General features: G+C 39.3%; 2 protein-coding genes across 3 annotated transcripts in view; both read right to left on the bottom strand.

Moving 5' to 3' along the window:
• Positions 1-11,278: 11,278 nt before the first annotated feature.
• LOC107093601 (troponin I, fast skeletal muscle-like) lies at positions 11,279-14,392 on the bottom strand. Its single transcript, XM_015388767.1, has 7 exons — positions 14,297-14,392; positions 13,378-13,410; positions 13,152-13,188; positions 12,817-12,945; positions 12,031-12,120; positions 11,786-11,959; positions 11,279-11,642 (listed from the first exon to the last, which is right to left on the bottom strand). The coding sequence occupies exons 2-7, from the start codon at positions 13,383-13,385 to the stop codon at positions 11,565-11,567; spliced, it is 516 nt and encodes a 171-aa protein (XP_015244253.1). The 5' UTR covers positions 13,386-13,410; positions 14,297-14,392; the 3' UTR covers positions 11,279-11,564.
• Positions 14,393-15,142: 750 nt separating this feature from the next.
• Positions 15,143-19,736, bottom strand: part of LOC107093600 (troponin I, fast skeletal muscle-like) — an 11,741-nt gene continuing 7,147 nt past the window's right edge. For both annotated transcript variants that reach the window (XM_015388766.1, XM_015388765.1), the window contains exons 6-7: positions 16,013-16,186; positions 15,143-15,696 (exon numbers count right to left, since the gene is read on the bottom strand). In XM_015388766.1, the coding sequence (XP_015244252.1) occupies positions 15,619-15,696; positions 16,013-16,186 (252 nt within the window). In that variant the 3' untranslated portion in view covers positions 15,143-15,618. The remainder of the gene's footprint in view (positions 15,697-16,012; positions 16,187-19,736) is intronic.

Genomic DNA, 19,736 nt, shown 5'->3' with positions numbered 1-19,736 from the left:
GTTAGTCTTCTGATAGGGGCTAACGCTCCTAAAGCTATCGAACCTTGGCAGGTTATTGCAAGTGAAAATGGTGGTCCATACGCCGTGAGAACGAGGCTTGGTTGGACCATCAGCGAACCCCTCCAAGGACAAATTTCACAAAGTGCAACACAAGGGTTGATTCAAGTTTCAGCAAATCGCATATCAGTAAGCACATTGGATGAACTCTGGAGTCAACAGTTTAAAAGTGATTTTCCTGAGTGTAAAGGAAACGAGAAAGAAGAAATGTCAAGGGAAGATTTGCAGTTTATGGAGATTACGACACAGTCAGCTACCATCGTGGATGGACATTACAGGATCTCATTGCCATTACGGAACAAACATATTAAGATGCCCAACAACCGTAAAGTGGCTGAGCAACGTGCCTTAAACCTAAAGCGGAAATTGGAGAAGAACTCTTCGTTCCACACTGAATACTCAGGTTTCATGAGTAACATTATAGACAAAGGTTATGCAGTGAAGGTTCCGAAAGAAGACCTTGATCGTGACGATGGGAAGGTTTGGTACCTGCCACATCACGGAGTTTACCATCCTAAGAAACACAAACTTAGAGTGGTCTTTGACTGTGGAGCATCATACAAAGGTACTTCTTTAAATAACCAATTATTACAAGGACCAAATCTTACAAGTACCCTTCTTGGAGTGATTATTAGATTCAGGCAAGAAGAGGTGGCCATTATGGCAGATGTGGAAGCAATGTTTCACCAAGTAAGGGTGCCTGATGATGATTCTGACCTTCTCCGGTTTCTGTGGTGGGAATCTGGCGACATTACTCAGGAAATGCTGGAGTACAAGATGGTGGTTCACATTTTTGGTGCAACTTCATCACCAAGCTGTGCCAATTTCGCTCTCCGTAAATGTGCCGAAGACAACCAAGACCAGGCCAGCAAACAAGCAGTTGACACAGTGCTACACAACTTCTATGTAGATGATTGTTTAAAGTCTGTGAGTTCAGAAGATGAAGCCATCCAGTTGTACCACACTCTGAGAGCAGTATGTCATAGAGGCGGATTCAGACTTACAAAATGGATTAGCAATAGCAGAGCAGTGCTGTCAGCTATCCCAGAAGAGGAGAGGACATCAGAAGTTAAAAATCTGGATCTGGACCAGGATATGCTACCCATAGAGAGGGCTTTGGGAGTCCACTGGTGTATTCAGTCGGACAGCTTCAGGTTCAAGATCATAATGACAGACAAGGCTGCCACTCGGAGGAACATCCTTTCCATTGTGAGTTCTGTCTATGACCCATTGGGTATCCTGTCACCAGTCATTCTTCAGGCTAAGAAGATTCTGCAAGAACTTTGCAGGCGGAAGATTGGGTGGGATGCCATCATACCTGAAGACTTGGCTCATAAGTGGCTAGAGTGGAGGACCCAGCTCCACCTGCTGGAGAACATAAGTGTTCCAAGATGTTTTAAAACGTCAGGATTTGGACTGTCGGTATACAACCAGCTGCACCATTTTGCTGATGCCAGCGAAGAGGGCTATGGTACAGTTAGCTATTTGCTGCAGAAGAATATCAGTAACGAAGTTTGTTGTGCATTCATGCTGGGGAAAGCAAGAGTGGCCTCACTTAAGCCTGTAACGGTTCCCCGTATGGAACTTACTGCAGCAACCATGGCAGCACGCATGGACAATGTTTTAACATCAGAACTGCAACTTCCACTCCAGCCATCTGTATTTTGGTCAGATAGTACCACAGTGCTGAAATATATCAATAACCAAACTAGTAGGTTCCGCACGTTCGTTGCTAATCGTGTGGATGCCATCCTGAAGTGCTCCGATCCACAGCAATGGAGGTATATCAACACCTCATTGAATCCCGCTGACTGTGCATCCAGGGGTCTCAAGGCAGAAAGCTTCATTCACCACCACGTATGGTTACAGGGGCCGGACTTTCTTGTGAAACACATGGACGAATGGCCAGAGAGTGTGCATACCAGTGGAGATCTGACTATACAAGACCCAGAGGTGAAGAGTACACTGATTTGTGCTCACACTGTTGAGGAATATAAAGATGTAGTGGAGGAATTCCTGCAGTACTTCTCATCCTGGTTTCGACTAAAAAGGGCGGTCGCATGGATGCTTAAAGTTAAGAGTATTCTGCTGCAACGGTGTCGCAAAAGGAAAGAGCTAAGTTCTATTAAGACCCAATCAGATGTTGAAAAGGAAATGAAAGGTTTCAAGGAAAGTCAGTTTAAAGCGAACATCAAGAAACTAACTATGGAGAATCTTGCAAAGGCTGAAGAAGCAATTGTTTGCTATTGCCAAGCTAGAGCATTTTCCGAAGAGATCACTGCACTTTCTAAGGGTCAGGGAGTGAAGAGGACTAGTTCTCTTTTCAAACTGAATCCAGTACTTGAAAAAGGCATTCTCAGGGTTGGAGGACGACTTAGGAAAGCTGCACTCCCGGAGGAGTCAAGGCGCCCAGCAATCCTAAGTAAGGATCTACACGTCGTAAAGCTTATCCTCAGAGAAATTCATGAGAACTTGGCACATTGTGGTCGTAATCATGTAATCTCAAAGTTGAGAACTAAATTCTGGGTTCCCGGTGCCAACACTGCAGTAAGACAGATACTCTCTAAGTGTATTGTCTGTCGACGTGCGCATGGAGTTGCAGGAAAGCAACAAATGGCGGACCTTCCTCAAGACAGAGTTCTTCCAGATGACCCACCATTTACTAACTCTGGAGTAGATTACTTTGGTCCATTTGAGGTTAGACGTGGACGAAGTGTAGTGAAAAGGTACGGCGTCATTTTTACCTGTCTAACTACTCGTGCAGTACACTTGGAAATGGCAGCCTCATTGGACACAGATTCCTTTATTCACGCCCTTCGTCGCTTTATTGCTAGACGAGGTCAAGTAAAGATCCTTCGTTCTGATAATGGAACGAATTTCATTGGTGCAGAGCGTGAACTTAAGAGAGCCATTAATGAATGGAACGTGTCCAAGATTGAAGGCCACCTTCAACAGCAAGGCATTCAATGGATGTTCAATCCTCCCACTGGATCCCATCATGGCGGTGTCTGGGAGAGATTAATAAAGTCGGTGAAGAAGATCTTAAATGTCACGCTAAGACTACAGACACTGGACGAAGAGGGCCTGCATACACTTCTGTGTGAGGCAGAAGCTATTATTAATGGTCGGCCAATAACCAAGGTGTCCAGTGATCCAAACGATTTGGAGGTACTCACTCCTAATCATCTATTGCTTCTGAAAACCAAACCATCGCTTCCTCCTGGATTGTTTGACAAGCATGATCTCTACGCAAGACGGAGATGGAAGCAAGTACAATATATGTCAGAAATATTTTGGAAACGTTGGACACGAGAATATTTGCCATTGCTTCAGGAAAGGCAAAAATGGACCCGTCCATCTCGCAACTTTGCAGTTGGAGACATCGTGCTTATTGTTGATGACACAGCTCCACGCAATTCTTGGGTCACAGGGAAAGTAATCCAAACCATCTCAGACAAGACAGGACTGGTGCGTCAAGTGAAGATCAAAACCAAGACAAGCACAATGGACAGACCCATAACAAAGATTTGTCTTTTACAGGAATCAGGCTGAAGCAATCATTGGTAGAGACTAATAAGTTCGTTTTATATTTTTATGTTGTTCATTGAAGGGTGTTTGAGTACCTCGGCTCCACAAGTTTTTAAGTTGGTAATTGTGCAATAGGGTCACAATTAGGGGCCGGAATGTGGAGGCCAAGTTAATGTAGAAAATATTCAGTTATTGTAAAAACGTATTTGTTTAATTAATAATTTAATAAGTGAATTTGTTGAGGTTTAGGAAGCTTTATTATATTGCATGTAGTTAAATTCATAACGTTTTGTGAATAAGTGTTTTATTTTAAGTTTGTATGCCTCATATCTTCATTGGCCACTTTGCAATTTATGCAAATGAAGTGCGCAGCCCGGTGTTAAGGGAGAGAAAAGAGAGAGGAAAAAAGGCGACGGCGCTGCAAGTGAGAATCGACAGAGCCACACGGTTTTTCAACCGTAGTTTGTTTGTGGAGGTTATTTAAGATTTGACTGCTCATGTAAAGGATAACACAAGAAACTGTGAAATAAATCTTTTTGTTTTACATCTTTACATCGGAGCGCTGTGGAAGTTTTTTTTTTTTTTTTGCTTTTCCTCCTCAAACGCACGAGTGAAATCAGCGAAATTAACCTTGTGGCATCACATTTACAAAAGGCAGGTCTCATTGTATTATGTTTGTTCTACATCATGTCAACCACAAATTCAGAAAATTTCAGACCTCTAGCTACGACAGTTCCAGAGCTGTGGGGGCTTTTAACAAAAATCTCCAAATGTGCCAAATTGTGCAAAATGCTTTCACTATGCTTTGATTTACTATTTGAACCATAGAATAACACTGAAGCATTTTGATGGCCACAAAACATTTATGAAGCAAGTATTTTCCACTTTTTTTCAGAATCATTGTATATAACAAAATGTAACATTATTACACCTATAATAATATAAATATATATGAAAAAATAGTGAAACTGCTGCTTTTTAAGCTAAAATTACCCCCCAGTGCCTTTTTTTAGCTGTGTTTTATTTTTTCAGCCTAAGGCATTGTAATAAAACAAAATCAGCATCCTGACTTCAAACAATAGGACAATTACTCAGCTTGGAGCTCTGCACATTGATCCAGCCGCTTGAAATGGCTCCTGGATGCCTTCAAAGGTATGTAGTTGTGGCTGCTGTGTTTGTTTACATTTTGACATGCTGCTACATCTGTGTTAATTATGATTTGGTGCGTGCTATGTCCATAAAATGAACTTGGCAGTTGTATTGGGGAGAATGTAAGCTTTCCAACGATGTCTAACATGTCTTTATTGTTAATCATTTTACCGGTGGAATTTTCATGCATTCTGAGTTATTAGTTGTGAATGGGTTTTAAGAGGATGAGTCTGAACAATCTGATTGAATTGGCTCTGAAAAATTCATTTGGATGATGTGTTACAAAATGGTTCTAAACAAATAAACAGATTTTAATCATCCCAGGGCCGTCATCACTGAAGCAGTAGCTGCCGGGACCAGCAGAAACCTGTCTTCCTGGGGATCCACACCCAGTCCAAGAAAACATGAACACAATTTCCCTTGCTGTTCGTAGAACTGCACTTTTCTGGACCGAGATACCTAATGTATTTCCAGGAATCTGCTGTAACCACTCCTCAGGTTTAGGGGTCACTGCCCTGAAGTGCCCAAATGACCATGGGTACCACTGATGCCTTGACCTTCCAGGTTTTCTCCAGCTCTTCTCAGAGCCCCTGGTAATTCTCTACTTTCTCATGTTCTTTTTTCCTGATGTTGCAGTCATTTGGTATTGCTATGTCAACCCCAACGGCTTTCCTCTGCTTTTTGTCCACCACAACAATGTCCATTGGTTTGCCACTACCATTCGGTCCCTCTGTATCTGGAAGTCCCACAGGATCTTGTTCTCATCGTTCTCTACCATCTTTGCAGGTGTTTTCCACTTTGACCTTTAGATTTCCAGCCCATACTCTGCACAGATGGTGCCCCTCCTTGTCGGTGCCCGTGCCCACACACACACAAAAACTTATCTCACTGCAGCCTAACTGTAACAATTACCCTAAACACAACCATTATGGGTTCCTACCTAACAATAACCTCAACCTAAACTCAACTAATATCTTAGTCCTAAATGTGACCCTTTACCTTAAAACAACAATTACCCCCATAGGGTCCAGGAATCCGACCCCACAACGAGAAGTCGTAACTGACGGCATTCTTTTTTTCCAGAAAATAGGCTCCACAATGATTTAAAAACAAGAAAACACACATATTATCTCCTGCTGTATTTATGAAAACTTTGCCTTACTTTATTTTCCATTCATGTGTATAGTCTAACACAGAACATATACCTCACCTTAACTCAATTCACACCTTAGTCCTAAACCTACCCCACAACCCGAGATGGCTGTTCCCCATGAACAACCATCTGCTCATGGGGAACAGATGGCTGGTCTCTATAATGCAATGCAACTCAATTAAAATGTAGAGAACCCTCTTACTTGAGCAACTCTGTTGCTCTTTAACAATTTTCTGAAAAGGATGCTCACTGCTATCCATGCAAAGCTTGCTTTCCAGCCTCTTCCTGTATGCCTCCTTGGTTTCTATTACCTTGACCTTAAGTTGCTTCTGTATACTCCTCAACATTATCTGTCTCCAGGGGTGGATCTAGGATTCTAGGATAACAGGGGCTTAGCCCTGAGGGAGCAGATGTTGATTTCTTTTTCCTTTCTTTTTTTTTTTTGCTGCCTTGCACAGAAAACTACAATTTGTTTGCACTTCAACTTACCACAGCAAAGAGGCACTGAGAACCTTCTTATCCAATCCACTTAATTTATATAGCACGGTTAAAACAGAAACATGTTCACCAAAGTTCTGCACATATAAAATACATAATAAAAATAAATAAAATCACAAAATAGACAAAAATAACATAAGAGGACAATAAAATAATACAACAAAATAAAATGGGACATAGAGGCTGCGTCAGGGACTTCCTATTTCTCCATCCTTCTCATAATGAAATGTTGTGTCTTCTGGCTTCTGTTGAATCTTATAATGCAAGGCTAGGGATATCAATATCCCATGAAATATAATTTTTGTGGAGTGGAAGAGCATATATTATGAACATGCACACAAGTACTGAGAACTTTGCAACAGTAACCAGAAAGGCCATCGATAGTTCGAAAAAAACAAAAACCTCATAGTGCCTTTGATAATGCTAAATGCCAAGCCAACATCCTTAGCTGGGAAACACTGATGAACAACAACAAGAGAGAATGAAAGGAGAAAGTATCACCCTGCTACCGGTCTCCCCATCTCTTGATGCAGAAATAACTCCCACAAAGGAATCCACGGTGGGGGCTTAGGAGGGGTCACCATCCAGATGGACTGGAGCAGCCCTCAGGTTTTACAAAGTTGGATCTTTTCATTAAAAAATGACCAAAAACTGGTAACTAAGGAGGCGAGCTGGTGTGGGCAGTTTGACTGACGCAACAGTGGCGCCATCGCATGGCCAAAAGTTCCCTGCAGAGGCGACACTGAAGGATAATCAGAATTACTTGACCTCATGTTGACTAACATCACTATGGATCAACAAAGTTCCCCCCCAGAATCAAGACACAGAGGAATTGAGTTCCTTGCTTTTCACACTTGGTGGTGGAGGAGGCGGCTGTATGGAGCCCTTCCTCCAGCAGGGCATCTTTGAACCAAAGGTTTCACAAAAGTGGCAATGGGAAGCGTCAGCAGTGTCTCACATTGGAACTCATAAATAAGAAGGATGGCCAGCCCCAAAGCTAAACCTTGTGCCATATTTTGAAAAAACAACATTTTGCAACTTTCCCAGAGTGACAGATGATAAATGAGCTGAAGAATGGCAGTAACACAGATGAATCATCTATAACTTGGAAAGTACAAAGGAAAAGGTAAAAAAAATATCAGTGCAACCAAGAATTTACTTTTTATGATTGCCCATATTGTATGATCATATTGTTTCATACTTCAATTTGAAAAAGAACTTTTGAAAATGAAACATTTATCTGCATACAGACAGAAGTGGGTCTGCTCTATTCTGACTTTAAAACATGTCATTGTGTTTGCAGTGCAAACTTTGCACCTTTGGTCTCCTTACTGTTTGATCCTCTCTAGGTTCAGTCTGAAGGCTGTTCCCAGCCCCACTTCAATCTCCACCCTTGGCAGCTACTGATGCAGAGGTTATGCTGGATTTTACCCATTGTAATGGGCTCTATGCACAACTCCACCACTTCCTAAATGTAAGGCAGCTCCTTTGTCTCCTGTCTTTCTCTATTACACGAAGTGATTAATCCAGGTGTGTGGCATCAGTAACTATGACAACAATGGCCAGACACACCTGGATTAATCTGTTCATCCGGTAGAGAAATACGGAAAACAAAAAGCTGCCTTAAATTCAGGAAGTAGGGGAGTGGTGCATAGTGCCCCTTAATAAAAAAACAAAAAAAACAAAAAAAAAACAGCTTTTGTTTATTCAGCGTGTTTACATTCATTTCAACAAAACTGTCATCTGTCAAATGAGTGAATCACAATTGGATGGAAATACTTTCCATGCATTTTGTATGTTCACCCAACATTCCCATCATTATCTTGGATTTACACCTTGTAAATAAATAATAGTAACACCGACACCTTATGTTGAACCAGCATATTTGCATTTATATCACTTAGCATATTATGATTGGGTAGAAATACTTTCATTTTTTTATGTTGACACAACACTTTTTTTCAATAAGCCTTCAAGTAGTACTTTATATGGAAAACAGTATAGAAATAATTTACAAAATGTGTGCGATTGGATTGGTAGATCATGGATAAAAGCTCTCAAGTTGAAATTTTAATCTTTGCTTTTTAAAGAGGAACTAGCTCTAACATTGTTAATGACGAGGACTAATTATTCTTCTTGACCGGTTTGTCACTTAAAAATTAGGTGCAACCAATTAAACCAGAAAAAGTTGCTATTGTATCATGAATGCCAATGACTGCGCCCTCTAAGAAACAGGTAAGGAGCAGACAGACACACAGACAGCTTATGACTAGATGTACATCATCATTATAAAGTAATATCTGACTAAAAGGCAATAACTACAATGACACCCCATTCACATTTAATCCACATTGGCTAAAACAAAACTTTAAATTCACCAGTGTCCCAGTGTAGCAGCTGATCTGGTACCCTTATTTCAGCTGCCTATGGAAAGCAGTGGCTGCTTAAGCATGGTTTCTAGTTGCAACTGCCAAAAATTAGGCTTGATGTCTCTGGTTGCAAAAAAACATGCACCTTTCTTTTGATTTATTTCCTTGTTTTATAAAGTATCCACACTTGCACAAATTCACTAGTATGGACGCAAACAATTTGGTAAGTATCGCTGCACTGAAGCATACCAACTCTATTTTAAGGTTTGTGATTCTTCATAAAGTGTCAATGCTCTGCTATATCACAGTAAATCAAAGTTTTTTTCCACAGTCAATTAAGACTAGCTGCTGAAATGTTTCACCACTGATCCATGTCCTTCTGTCAGAACAAAAGAGTATTTTAAATATAGACTAACAACAGTATTTACTAGAGCTGGGTTAGATCCTAAAGGTTTCAGAATTTGACCAGTAAAAATCACCACCACTAGGGGCCACTGTTGCTTGTGGGGATATTTATTAATTAAGAGCCTCGGAAAGCAATAAATCATGTTTTAATTAAGATCATGTGATTTGATTATGAGGCTACATGTACTTAAAAATAAAAACCATGCTACAATTCATGAGGGATTGCATCCGAGTCAATGAGTTGATGCAATCAACCGCTTCTCCTTAAATAGAAAGCTTTGAATCAATTTCACTGTATGAGCTGGTGAACTGTAAAGTGCCTTCAGATGATATTTGTTGTGAATTGGCGCTATATAAATAAATTGAATTGAAACCAATTTGGTCAAATGGATATTTAACCAGAAGCAGTGTCTGAGCTGAGCACTATGCAAACAGTTTGTGTCAGACATTTATCTTATACACAAAAAGTGCTTGCTAAGCTTCATGCTGAGATCTTGCTTGCTATCAAAATGCATTAAATGTTTTCATTGTAAGCAAGGCTTTGTGTCATTCTCAACACATTGATCTTTCCATCAAAGTCTGCTAAATTACAAACTTCACAGATAGACAGTAAAGGACTCAGCCATTACTTGCACCAGGGGACTCAGCTGCTCCTGCTGCTTTTGCTTTTGACCACCCTAAAATGTGTGACATACATGGGGGTGGGATGGGGGGTGTCAACTTTCAGCAAGGCTTGTTTTGTTTTTGTTTGGAGCTTTTTCCTCTATAACTGTGCTTCTTCTGCCCAGTATTAAAATTTCTGATTACCCAGAAGTTAATTATTAGCTCTACATTTGAAAGAAATTATCAGATTTTAAAAATAACTTGTTTTATTTTTTATTTTTTCAAACCAATCCCGGTAAAGTTACATTTCCCAAATATAACTCAGAGGCATCTCATTGACATTCCTCCAAAGGCTACAGGGATAAAGTTAGCTTCTGAGGAAACATTAGAGCCTTGGAGTGTCTGAGACCTCTGGCAGGAGGCAAAGCTCAAAGCCCCATACAAGGAGTAGGATTATGACTGAATATTTAAAGGAAGTCAAATAGATTAAAACGATCAACACAAGCATTGATTAAATAAAGATAAATAGATAAATCACTTTCAGCTCATGCCAAGTGACAGTGAAAAAAGGTATACAATCTTTTATATAACATCTTCTTTGGGTTTTTTTTTTCAGTATTTAGAATAATGTAATATAAATAGTGCAACATTCATTTTTTTTTTAGAACTGTACTAAACATAAAAACAACAAATTGTTATTTTACCAATAAATAAATAAGGCTAATTTGTACCTTCTACATATATAATCTGTAAAGCTTGATATAATTCAACTATTTGGGTCTAAGATATTTATCTAATTCATTGAGTCATTGAATTGTGACTTCAATATTGAGCTTACCATTTCTTAAAAACTTTACTCAAACGCATTTAGTACCATTAAAAAGGATTTTAATGTTAAAGTTAGGCTGTTACGCTAATCTATTTTTGATTTTCTATTTATGAAAAAACATGTGCATAACTCATTACAGTAGACAGAATGCAAACTTACTTTATTCACCTAAAGAAGCTCTATTACTTTGATTGAATAATGCAACTGTTGAGGCTTAAATTTGACTCTACTAAAATCCCAGATTTGCTTATCAAGATCTGCTGCCTTGCAGTTAGTAAATGGATCCCTGCTCCAACAAATCTGGATCAGTTAGGCAGTTTGTCAGCAGGCTTTATGCCAAAGTTGATGGCATGCTGAAGAGATAATCGTCTACTTGAGCTGTGTTGGACGTACCTGAAAGTTCGAGAACAGCAGATCTCAATGATAAGTTAGAGACCCTGTTATAATCACTGTGGCTGAATATACTGATATGCAGCCATAAGTTAACGCCTCATATACCACTGAAACAAGCAGGTCATAGATTTTTAGACTGGGACTAGCAAACTCATACTTAATTTGCTGACTTAAACATGACAAAATTTATTTGGTAATTAGTTGGTGGTTTAGTTTCTTCTTAGTAGCTTTTCTTACAGTATTTAAGGATAAAATATGAAAAATATGACATCAGAAAAAAGACCAAACGTACTATTTCTTTTTACAGATTTATTTATTGTTTCCTTCAGTGTATGAGTGTTGCTGTGTGTATGGAACCATGGTGTTTTTGTGGTGAACCTTAAACCCCACTCTCTTCCTCCTCCCTCCAGACTAGAACAAAGTGCAAAAACTCCCCTTCAGTCACACTGACACGTTACGTTTCTTCCAGAAAGACACCCCTGAGACACACTAGCCCTCAGCTGTAAAATGAACATCGGTTCAACCGGCACATAAGACACGTGGAGTTCATGTAAACAGATAGATGAGCAGCAGAGACCATCTAGGAAGACTCAAACATCTTCTTCCTGTCTGCCTTATCCTCAATGTTCTTACGCCAGTCACCCACGGCTTCTGTTGGCTGTAGAGGACAGAAACATCTTTTTCTAATTGCAATATATATATGTTAAAAAAAAAAAAAAACATCCAAGTCACAGAAACGGATTTAACATTTTTTTCTGGATTTTAGCCTAAGTGTAAAAATGTATAAACGTGTTTTCTCACCTCCTCTTTGGTCTCCTTCTTGACTTGCTTCAGGTTAGCCCTAAGGTCCATGTTGACTGTGTGTTTGGAGCCCAGCAGAGCCTTAAGCATGGCATCAGCAGACATACGCACTTTCTTCAGAGCAGGCTTCTTCACTCCAACCAAGTCCACAACTTTGATCTTCAGGTCCTCAATCTGTGAGAAAATAAAACAATGAAGCTTTCTTCTCCTTCACTTTGGTTTTGTAGTGTCTTTCTATGACGCACCTCTTTTTCTGCCTTTTGGACTTTGGCCTCGATGTCGTACCTTTCCTCATCAATCTTGTCAATGGCAGCATGGAGCTTTTTGCAGACTTCCTATTCGGATATAATCATAAAGACACTATATTGAAACAGCTTAACAATAATGTTCATTAAATTCTAACCAAACTGAATAGAAGAACTCAGGAACAGCAGTGCAGATCAGCAGTGTGATGCTAAGGTGTAGACTTGCTTATTTTTTTTGTCAAATGTGACTTAACACTGAGCATTAAAACCAACACTTAAGTTTGTAAAATATTCAACACATTTTATAACTTGAACTCTTTTAGCATGAACCATGTTCCCATGTCTTAATGCAACACTCTAGAACAAAAGGTGATAGTGACCTCTGTCTTGTGAAAATTTATGGCAAACAGCTAATCTTCTCAAGCAGCATAGCTGTGTTTTCAGCTGCTAAATTCTGGTTAGTTAGTGACTGTAGATGAGGTAAAAAGATCATTAAAAAGCATTAAAAAGATCTCTCTAATTCCTTAATGGTGTTTCTATAATTTATGAATAATATACATGTAGGCATTTTTAGTCATTTCTCCCTCTTGTTTTATTTTTCTGAGTTTGAATAATGAAATGAAATGAAAGAAAAGTGTCATAGTGTTGTTTTGACTCTTTTTAAGTTAGTAGATAGTCTTTCTGAAGCTATTTCTGCCTTTTTTCTCAGTAAACTTCCAGTCTCACTTCTTCATACCTTTCTGTTTTTGTGTTTTTTTCCCTATAAAATCTGATCTGATTTCTCACCATGAGAGCAGCCTGATCTCCATTCATATCCGGAGCGGGACAGTGCTCAGCCATATAAGCCTCTTTGGCCTGAATGGTCTCCTGCTTTTCCTTCTCCAGCCAGTTTGCAGCAACCTGAAGCACCAGGCTCTGCAGAACCAAACAACAGCAAACAAATGTATGTAATCTGCGACTTCATATTATCCTTCCACAACATTAAACAGACTGTCAGGAGCTACAGTACTATTTGTGGTTTTTGATCAACTGTATACAGTATATTTTCTAACAAGATTTCCTAATTTTCTAAGCAGCAGGTTTTGTAGATCTATAGAGGTGAATGTCTGCGTATCTTTTACCTTCAGGTGGTGCCGACGGCTGGATGTCATCTTTTTCCTGTTTAGAGAGATTTTTCATAATTGCAATGACCCTGATTAATAGAACTTGACATTTTTACAGCATTATTCAAAAACTATACACAACTGTAAAAAAACAAAAACAAAAAAAAACATGGTGTAATCATTTAACTGTGTGGATATTCAGAGGTAACTTAAAACAGTCATTACAAAAGACATTATAACTTACTCAGACATCTTGATGGCCTTTGTCGTTCACGATCTGCATTAAAATATTAATAAGAGAAAAGAATATGATGTTGGAATTCTGCAGGAGTCAAGCACATCAGCTGTCTGAGATCAGCATCACGGACATCGATATACAGCAGAATTTGCAACGTAACGTGATCTGAGGCCACAGCTGAGAAAGAGCAACATAGACTGAACTAATCTGGGAAGGTCCAGCTAGGGTGTCACTTTTTTAAGGTACCATAAACTTGTGTCATAAGTATCATTCTTACAGCATTAGCTGTCAACGAAGCTGAACTTTCTTACATGGAAATAATCGAAAAACAAGGATATTACCGATCAAATGAGGCATGGCCATCATGGAATTTACCCACTAACATGAAAACAAAACTGGTTTCATTTAATTTAGAAAAAATAAGTTTTTTTTTATAATAGGTATTACAAATCATAGTTATTCAAAACTTAGCGAAGTTGTATTTTCCGTTAAATGAAATATTTAATTGGAAAAAATGACCATGTGATTTGAATAACAAAACTAAGATAAACAAAATCCGGTCTGCAAAATTAATCAAAGGTTTTTACAGGTTACACATTAATAAAATGTAACATTTTACTAACTCTGTCCAAAAAACACAGGCTTGAATAATCGTATGTAGTCAAACCATTTTCTAAAGCAAACTTACAACCTGTGTCATGAAAGATCAATTAAATTTAAAAGGAATACAGTAAACTTTTAAGACACTTGCAATTGGCTGCAAACAGATCACATTAAATCATCCATTTGTGACCTACAACATGTTGAAAGTGAGTTTAGGGATTCAGAACTGGCCAAAGGTGAACCAGCTTGTCACTTAAAGAAAAGATGCTGCTCACAGAGAGGCTCAAACAGGTTGGAGAAAAAGAAAGGAAGAAGTTCTCACCTATGGAGAGAAGGAAGGAGGACAGTATACACTTGTTGGAAGAAAAGCAGACACTGCCAAAGCCACGGACAGAGAAAAATGAAATACGTATATATGGTGGCCTGAGATGCCTCAGCAGAATGCTGAGAACCTCTTTATGGAAATGAATTTGAAAGTCAGACCAATAGGCCTGCAAGCTCCTGAAATACACTCTGCCCAGCCCCACTGCAAGTTGCTCCTATCTCAGACGTCTCCTATCTTAGCTAAAGACTCCTTCTACCAAGTTTACTGTCAATGAAAAAACAGACTACTTATCATTCCAACCTTTAAGCATTATTTCCTTATACTTATATGGAAACTATCAAATATTTAATTAAAGGGAAATAGTATTTATTTTCCAACAGATGTGATCCAAGTAAAGCAGCTAAATTATCAATTATTTGTGTATTTGTTTATGTTAAAAGAAAAAATCAACATCTATGCATTTATTTGGTTCTCATTCAAAGCAGTCTCAGTATCTGTCTATTCTGTCTCCCAATGGTTTATCCCTACCTGACTACTATCAGTATTATTAGAAAGTCAAAGAGTTTGGCCTTAACTTTATACCTTTTTTCTGCTATATTGGAATGTAAAAAGAAAAATTCAGTTTACCATTGACAGGCCCCGAAGTCTTATGTTTTGCTTTGAACATTGATTTGTGTCTCCTACATTATAATAAAAAAAAAAAAAATTCCCAGTATTGGTCATTCGATGTGCTCTGACCTGTTCCAGTCTAAAAAAAAATTTATCCGTGCATACAATCTGTATAAAAAAGTGAAATTAGAGGTCAGATAACAAACTGTGAGATTCAAGTTTCAGTTTGGGGACATTAGTAAAAATAACGTAATGTTTACAGTTATGTGAAATCATTATTTAAAAAAACAGACAAAATATATGTATATTATGTCATTTTTTTCTATATTATTAGAATTAATCTCCCTTAACAAGAAAATAACAATTTACTCTTTTCAGACTCACCCAAGTATCAAAATGGTTTTAAATAACCTTACTATTAAATAAAAGCAGCAACAAATTTCCTTATTTTTCGACATATTTATTTCTACCGCTTTTGAGAAAACCAGTACATTCTGTGATGTTTTTAAGAAAACAGGTTTAACCACATAAACAATGCTTCCTGATGATGTAACATCCTTCTGACTGCTGTACAGAATGCTCAGAAACAGTAACACAAAGTAAGTCAGTGTCCTAACTCTTGGCCCTGAATGCATCCGAGGGCCAAAGAGATGAGCTCAGTCAGTCAGACCTGCCTCCCCTGGCATCATCCTCACAGATCCTGAAGAATTTTAAGAAGATTCGAACATCTTCTTCCTGTCGGCCTTGTCTTCAATGTTTTTACGCCAATCACCGACCGCCTCTGTTGTCTGGATAAAACAACAAAAAACTCTTAATACCTGGACTAACAATACCAACAATCACAAAAAAAAATCCATTGCATCGTTCATTGTAAAGATTTCCTGTATTATCTTAAGAAAAAAAAAAAGAATATGACCCTTAATTGGCCATTATTAAGGCGTCTCTTCAGAATAACTAATAGATACAATATCTTTGGTGTTTAACCAATTGGCAGTTACTGCTATTAATTAACATTTAAGCATAATCTCAATTAATTTTAAAGCAGAAAATAAAGGTGAAAACAGTAATGTGATGGAACAGTTTTGTTAGAATTGAAATATTTACCTCCTCTTTGGTCTCCTTCTTGACCTGCTTCAGGTTGGCCCTGAGGTCCATGTTGACTGTGTGTTTGGAGCCCAGTAGAGCCTTAAGCATGGCATCAGCTGACATACGCACTTTCTTCAGAGCAGGCTTCTTCACTCCGGCCAGATCAACAACCTTCAGCTTCAAATCCTGGATCTGGGATCAGATAGAATATGATTAAACAGTTGGGTTGAGGTTTAATGTTTTGTGTTGAAGCTTTTTTCAAAGATTTTATTGGCAGTTGCAGCCAAGATCACTGCATCAAGAACATGGAAACGAGATAGAGGACTCTTTTCCACTCTGTCAGAAATTTTTCTTTAAGTTGTATAAGCCATAAAGGTCTAAAATTTAATTCAATTCAGTTTTTTTATATAGCGCCAATTCACACCACATTAAGGCATTTTACGGTTCACCATTCAGTACAATTCTTTGAGCTGCTTGAGTACGCATAGCCAATCAGTAGCAGCATTTCACCACTGGTTGACGTCATAGACGTGACTGCAGTTCATCGGTCCGAAATATTTCTGTATCAAGGCTAAAGCATCTGTTGGCTTCTGGCTGTGGATGTATTTTAAATGGAAACAGAGCGCTGTCTCACCCTACATTGAGCTGCATGGGAAACAGCTGTTTTCCTGCCATATATTGCAAGTAACAATGAGATTTGATGCCACTGACTCTCAGGTAAAAGTCATTCACGCTGACCGGTCAGCCAGACGGATATACCCTGGCAAAGCAGCCGGGACACATGATCAATTGGAGGCATAGTGACAGGACCACACTGTCACACATAGATTCTTGCTTAACTTGGAGCATCTCTGTAGGATGTGCAGGTCCAGGGATACTGTTGGTTTTGTTTGGCTTTCCAAAGTAAATAAACCACAGAAACTTGTTAGGTAAAATCAGAGTGTGCTTTGTTGATGTGAAACAGACGACCAGCATATTTAATGACACAGTGGAACCTTTCACCAGCGGTGCAAATTTGCCTGCAGGTTTTGCATTCTGTGTGAATGCACCTTTACAAAGAAAATAACTGGCAAGGCAAACAGCTAATCATAGGACATCTATGAACAACCAATTTAAACTAGTTTCAAATTCAGTGAGGATCTCACAGGACCTTAAGTGGAGATGAACAACAACTCCCTAACCAAGAAAGCCCAGCAGGGGATGTACTTCCTGCGGCAGCTGAAAAAATTCAACCTGCCCAGGACAATGATTATGCACTTCTACTCCTCCATCACTGAGTCCAACCTCACCTTCTCAATCATAATCTGGGAATCTGGTGCCAGTGCCAAGGACAAGGGCAGACTGCACTGTGTCATCCGTTCTGCAGAGAAGGTAATTGGCTGCAATCTTCCATCTCTCCAGGAGCTGCACGCCTCCAGGACTCTGAGGCATGCAGGGAAGATTGTGGCTGATCCCTCGCACCCCAACCACAAACTATTTCAGACACTTTCCTCTGGCAGGATGCTGCGGTCCATCAGGACCAAAACCTCATGCCAAAAGAACTGTTTCTTCCCATCCGCTACCAGCCTTATCAACAAGGCCCAGAGACCTCCATGACACTGACACTGCCTCTCTCCCTCCCCCGTTCAGGACCTAGAAGCTACACTGATGTAGCATCTCCAGACCTCTCATTACATTAATGTACAGCCTACTCTGTGTATATAGTACATAGCAATATACCATATATTGTATCTAGTATATTGTATGTTTTATATTGTATATAACTATAGAATTTGTATTATGTATATATATTTATTTTTTCTGCACCATCAACAGTAATTCAAATTCCTTGTAAGTGCACACCTATTTGGCAATAAATCTGAATCTGATTCTTATTCTGATTCTGATTCCATTTTAAAACATCAAATTATCGAGTACAAAAAGTTGAGCATAAGATGAAGTTGATATCTTGCTTTTTCGAGGATCCATTGTTCTCTGCATTAAGGCCAATTTAAGACCAATTTATGCTTCTGTCGCATAGCCTCTGCATCCGTGAAATCTCTCTTTGTGCGCGACCACGCCACCCGCACAGAGGTTCTGCAACCGTTATCGCGCACCTCAAAAAACTCCTGACTACGCGTCAGACCGATGCAAACCTGCACAGACCTCAAGCAGAAGTGCGCCAACAAAAAGCAGCTGTGATTGGTCCTTGGTATGCCTTTTCAGCTGTGTGTGTGGTCGTCCCTCTCGATTCGATTTGCCAACTCCATTAACAGCACCTGTTCCTCTACGATGTCTAGAAACTCTAGATCCATCTCTGTGACTGTGATATCTTGCAGATGTGCCATTGTTGTTTTGGAAAATAACACTCCCGCCGGCACCGCCGAAGTTCTCGTGACTGTCCGCCGAAGTTCTTGCCAGTTCTCGAATAGGCTCCCCCTTGCGCTTTGAAGGGAAACTGCTGTGCGGCCCTAGAAATTCAAGACCGACGGTGCAGAAGCATACCAGCAAAACTGGTTCATGACCAGACCAGACCCATTTGATGTGTGCGGTTGCAGAAGTATAATCTGCCCTTTATTCTTCTGACACATAGCCTCTGCAACAGTCAAATCTGCCTCTGTGCTGGACCACGCCCCCGCGCAGTGATCCTGTAACTATCGTTGCGCACCTCAAGAAAAATCCTAACTACTCGTCAGACCATCTCAAACCCTTGCAGACCTCAAGTGGAAGCACACAGATAAAAGTTTGTGATTGGTCCTTGGTATGCCTTTTTGGCAGTCTGTGTGGTCATCCTTCTCAATTTGGTGCCGTGACGTGCCATTTTTAAAAATTGAGGAACAACTACTATGGACAACTACGACAAAAGGTTAATTGAGGAGGTTCGCTCCATTAACAGATCCTGTACCTGTTCGATATCTAGCAACTCTAGATCCACCTCCCTGACCTTGATATCTTGCACAGACGCCATTGTTGTTTTGGAAGATAAACACTTCCACTGGCGCCGCCAAAGTTCTTGTGACATCCAGCGAAGTTCTTGCAAGTTCGCGAATAGGCTCCCACTTGCCCTTTGGCAGGAAACTGCTGTGTGTCTTATCAAAATTACATTATTGTAAAAGCTATCTTATATTTTTCAGGCTGGCTGATACTAAGCTATATTTGTCTATAAGTCCAGATGAAGCCAACCCATTACATAGATTACAGGCACGTCTTGAAGACATAAAAACCTGAATGACTCTTAACTTCCTGCTCCTAAATGCAGACAAAACAAAAGTTATAGTCTTTGGACCGGAGTCTTTAAAAAAGAGGCAGACTAGTCAGTTAATTCATTTGGATGGAATTAAATTGATCTCAGATAATAAAGTAAAAAAGTTGGGGTTATTTTTTAATCAGGACCTGTCATTTAAATTCCATATCAAAGAGGTTTCTAGAATTTCCTCCTTTCATCTTCGGAAAATTGTAAAAAATTATAAACATCCTGTCGGGGGGTGATGCTGAGAAACTAGTGCATGCATTTGTTACTTCAAGGCTGGACAATTGTAACTCTCTACTATCAGGAAGTCCACAAAATGTAGTTACGATTAAAATTAATGGTTTACTGTTAAATCCAGATTAGAATTTAAAATCCTCCTTCTCACATGTAAAGCCTTATATGGCCAAGCTCCATCTTATATCAGAGATCTGATTGTTCCTTATGTTCCTAACAGAGCACTTCGCTCTCAATCTGCAGGTTTACTAGTGGTTCCTAGAATTTCTAAAAGTAGAA

The sequence above is a fragment of the Cyprinodon variegatus genome, unplaced genomic scaffold, assembly GCF_000732505.1.
Source record: "Cyprinodon variegatus isolate N-32 unplaced genomic scaffold, C_variegatus-1.0 Scaffold434, whole genome shotgun sequence".
In the NCBI taxonomy this organism is placed as follows: domain Eukaryota; kingdom Metazoa; phylum Chordata; class Actinopteri; order Cyprinodontiformes; family Cyprinodontidae; genus Cyprinodon; species Cyprinodon variegatus.
The sequence above is the reverse complement of the archived record's forward strand: the minus strand, read 5'-3'. Positions and strand labels throughout refer to the sequence as shown.